The 4,575-nt window shown below is 42.9% G+C and overlaps 1 protein-coding gene across 1 annotated transcript in view; it reads right to left on the bottom strand.

The window, feature by feature from the left end:
• Positions 1-4,575, bottom strand: part of LOC107095261 (rho guanine nucleotide exchange factor 2-like) — a 44,729-nt gene that overhangs the window by 20,417 nt on the left and 19,737 nt on the right. Inside the window, exons 4-8 of the mRNA XM_015391280.1 lie at positions 4,208-4,271; positions 3,989-4,121; positions 730-833; positions 476-619; positions 118-368 (exon numbers count right to left, since the gene is read on the bottom strand). Coding sequence (XP_015246766.1) covers positions 118-368; positions 476-619; positions 730-833; positions 3,989-4,121; positions 4,208-4,271 — 696 coding nt within the window. The remainder of the gene's footprint in view (positions 1-117; positions 369-475; positions 620-729; positions 834-3,988; positions 4,122-4,207; positions 4,272-4,575) is intronic.

Raw genomic sequence — 4,575 nt, 5'->3', positions numbered from 1 at the left:
TGAACGGTTCGGACGGTTTTCATAAACCGTTCCATCCCTACTCTCTGCTCTTGGTCTCAATCACACTTTAAAGACTCCGGCACACCTGGCTTCTGCTCAGCTGAACATCGGCCGTACCTGTCTCAGCAGCAGGTCTCCCAGCCGGCGGACGGTGAAGTTGTTGGAGCTTCCCTCCATCAGCCCCTCCTTCCTCCGGTCCAGCAGCTGTGACAGGAAGCTGGAGTGGAACTCCAGCAGCTGGTCCAGACAGGGAAAGATGGTGTGGACCACGCCCGCTTCCAGCATCACTTCCTCCTGCATCCCTCTGCGGTAAACTCCCTCCATGATCCTCAACGTCCGGACATGATGGAACTCGGTCTGGATGAGCTCTGAAGCAGAGAGAGGTGGAGACAAAGGTAGACGGTTAGAGACAGATGGAGACAAACGAAGGCAGGTTGAGACAAAGGAAGATGGGTGGAGACCTGCAAACCCGTACCGTAAATGACATCCTGCTGCTTGATGGTGTCTTTATGAAGCGTCTGCAAGAACTTAGAGTCCACCGCCAGACTCCAGCTGTCGGCCGAAATGCAGCAGCCCTCCTTCTGCAGCTCCTCCAGCAGGGGGTTCCACCACCAATCCGCTGCAGCATCAAGAACACAGTCAGCTGATAGCAGCACACAGCGCCCCCTGCTCCTGGCAGGAGTCGCCTCGGTAACCGAAGGCTGTCCAGTAAGCCGCTGATAAATGCACCTTCATCTGTGAGAGACTCCATGGATAAAGTTCTGTTGCGGAAGTTCAGAGACTCTGTGGACTGAGACAGAATCCTACGGAGACCCACAACTTCCTCCGTCCCCCTGTGAAGCAGAGACACAAACAGATGAAAGTCCACTAGGCGCTGTGAATGGCAGAGGGGCGGAGCTATCACGTGTGCCGATCTCACTAGAGATGAGTAGGGGGAAAGAGTTGGTGGTGGAACAGCAGTTCTTTTTTTAGTGCAGTGAATCACTGGAATCAGTTCACTAAAAAGATCCGTTCACCCAATCAGTTCCTGCAGCTACATTTTTTTCCCTTTACATTTAAAATAGGCAAGAAGCGTCGCCATATCGGTATTTAGTTAAACATAAAACATCATTATATAACATCAACTGATTATTTTGTCTCTTTGGACTTTTTCAGGCTCTCTACTTTCCTTAATTTAAAGTTCTACCAACTGGAAGTCAGTCGCCTTACTTAGATGGTAAAGAGAACGCAGATTCAAAATATGACTTTTGGATCAAAGATCGAGCACTTAATCAAAACTTATTTCCTGATTCTAAAAAAATTTTACATTTCAAAATTCAATTTGAAATGTAAAATTTGAAAATGAAAAAGCATTTCCAGAAATTTTTTTATTTTAAGAATGTGGCTGCATTACTTGACTCATAAATGAAATTAGTAATCAATAATCCTACTTGCATTTTCTTCTTTAAGACTGCACATTTTATGCCATAATCAACGAGAAAACACAGCGGACATTGCTTTCTCGTTTTCAAGCATTTCTGGAAATGCTTTTCCATTTTCAAATTTTACATTTCAAATTGAATTTTGGTATGTATTTGCTTATTATTGATTTTTTTTGAAAAAATAAATCTCAAATGTCTTTTTCTTTTTCATTTTAATTAAGTAAAAGGATGAGCAGTCTAGACGAAGTAAATGCAAATGCAGATAGGATGATTGATTACTAATTTTATTAATGAGACGAATAATGCAGCCACATTCGTAAATTTTCAAATTTTACATTTCAAATCGAATTTTGGTATGTATTTGCTGGGGTACATTTTGAAAAATAAATCTCAAATGTCTTTTTCTTTTTCATTTTAATTAAGTAAAAGGATGAGCAGTAGTGCAAATAGGATTATTAATTACTAATTTCATTTATGAGTCAAAAAATGCAGCCACATTCTTAAAATGAAAAAGCATTTCTGGAAATGCTTTTTCATTTAAAATATGGTAACGATTCGCTTCCATAGTTTAGGGAACTATATTGCTGATTATCCTGTGACGTCACACAGGAGTGGTCTACAGCAGGTAGACCAGGGTAAGGTATTTTTGTTTGGACATAAGAGGGTCATTATAAATATGCTATTCACTTTCTGAAGAAGAAAAATGATATGGTGAGGTCTGATTCATTGGATCAGAGGTTGTTAAGTAATAATCTGAATCATTGCTGGAAGGAAGTAAAATAGCAGAAGAGCCAGTCGCCCCATCGCTGAACTGTAGAGACAGTTTCAGGGTCAGCCAGTATCTAACAAAAGGTTACGTGCATAATGGAGACATTGTTGAACACGATAGCTCCATTATATTGTGGCGCATGAGGCGTATCAAGCTATACACATGGGGGCCGATAAGATGTGGGCGGTTAGACGGTATCACAGCAGAACACCCTCCATTTGCTAGAGCCTCTCTTACCTGGGAGGTTACTGAAGCAGGTTAGGAGGGCAGCTCTTTCAAGCATCATATATGAAATAAAAGAAATGCTCTTAATATTCAAGATAAATGCTGGTGAAGATTCTCAGTCACTTTATATATTAAAAACACATTAAAACCACTTTTTACCCGCTGATCACAGCAAATATAGCAAAGCCGTTCTCTGCCATCAAACACAGGAGCAGCAGAAGCATCAGGACACATTTAACTGGACGTCTGACCTTAATGTGGACAAGCATCAAAAACGAAGCAGCAGAAGCGTTTTTGCCGCTGAAATGGCGTGCGGTCTGAACGTAGCATTAGTCTGGAGGTTGCTTGCAGTGATCTATAGTGAGTAGATCCATAGAGACTGCGATGGGGAGTGGAGGTGAGATGTTTGACAGCAGGAGTCAGCGCCTGCAGGCTGGACTTAAGAACCTCAAGAATAACTTTATCTGCCCTTTACATGAATCTGAAAATAAATTCAAGAAGACCTGAGCGAACGGACAGCTGAGCTCTACATGATGCCATTTTCAGCTGTGGGCTGCAGTCTCTCTCTCTTTTAAATTTTTCTGTAATCGCCTTTGATGTTTGCAGAGATGTTGCACACTGAGCCTGGTTCTGCTGGGAGTTTCTTCCTGTGAAAAGAGAGTCTTTTCTCTCCACTGTCGCTACCAGCATGAGTCGATGCAATCATCTGGTTTTTCTTAGAAAGAAAACTTTGAATCAATCTGACAGGATGATCTGGTGAACTGGAAAGTACCTTAAGATGACATGATGTGAATTGCTGCTATAGAAATAAACCGTAAAACTGAATATGTATTTATGTCGATCTGTTGTTTTATATCCTGTGTGGTTTGGTGGGTTTATTATATTTTAGCTCGACACTCAGACTAAAATAAAGTTTCTATGATCTATTAACATGTTTTGGTACATAATGGTACATAATTATGACACAAGACATGATTGTTGCCATGGCTACTGTAGTCAGCGACATTATGAGCTCATATATTTGTCTAAAAGGATTTATGAGAATGACAACATTCGAGAGTATTTAATATTTATAGTAAATATTTATCAGTATTTATTGTGAATTAGGAGGAATGGAACTGGTGATGTGGGGTAAACAACATTCACCCGTAAAATTCAAACACTTGAATGCGACCAGGCAGGAAACTGAACAATGGAGGAGCTGCAGACGTTCACTGCTGGAGTCCAAACATCCTCGCACACATTAAAGGCGTCAGACTCCAGGAACAGACACCACTTGGATTTTTCAGCTTATGAAACTCGGTTTTAGACTGAAATTCTAGCATTTAATATTCCACTCTGGCAAGAGGTCTGCGCTGCAGAAGGTGGAAGCTGTTAGTGGGCGGCCATGTTAGCCGCTAACAGTTGTGGACGTATTAATTGTTACCAGCTGTCGGCTGGATTCTGCCTCTCTCTCAGTGTTTGATTAGAATCCCAGAAACTAGAGCTGTGGATGTTCCTTAAGGTCCCTAAGTTTGCTTTGTCAAGCCTCCCTGTTTGATCTGTAGCCAATCACTTCCTGTTTGTTACTCACCCTGCGATGTTATTGGTGGAAACACTTTTGGCAAGAGTAAGGCCGGACCGAACCCGCCTGGATCCTAGCAGGGACTGGCGCAGCGTGTCTGAGGGATAAATGGCTGAGCTTGGACGTTCCTTCATCATTGGAGCTGAGGATGAGAAGAAAGGACAACGGTGTGGGACGTCCAGAGGTGGAGAGACAGACGGAGACAAGGACAGAAAAAGGGGGACTTACTTTTGGTCCGCAGGGCGACATTCTGTAGAGCTGAATTATTTCTGACCAGAGTCAGCTTCTGTTGCTGTGAGACAAACACAGGAGACAGTCGGTCAGACAGACGGGTAAAAACAGAGACAGTCGGTCAGACAGACGGGTTACAACAGAGACAGTCGGTCAGACAGACGGGTAAAAACAGAGACAGTCGGTCAGACAGACGGGTTACAACAGAGACAGACGGTCAGACAGATGGGTAACAACAGAGACAGTCGGTCAGACAAAAGGGTAACAACAGAGACAGACGGTCAGACAAAAGGGTAACAACAGAGACAGTCGGTCAGACAGACAGACGGGTAACAACAGAGACAGTCGGTCAGACAGATGGGTAA

Source organism: Cyprinodon variegatus, unplaced genomic scaffold (genome assembly GCF_000732505.1).
Source record: "Cyprinodon variegatus isolate N-32 unplaced genomic scaffold, C_variegatus-1.0 Scaffold534, whole genome shotgun sequence".
Lineage (NCBI taxonomy): Eukaryota > Metazoa > Chordata > Actinopteri > Cyprinodontiformes > Cyprinodontidae > Cyprinodon > Cyprinodon variegatus.
This window is presented reverse-complemented; position numbering and strand designations above follow the sequence as displayed.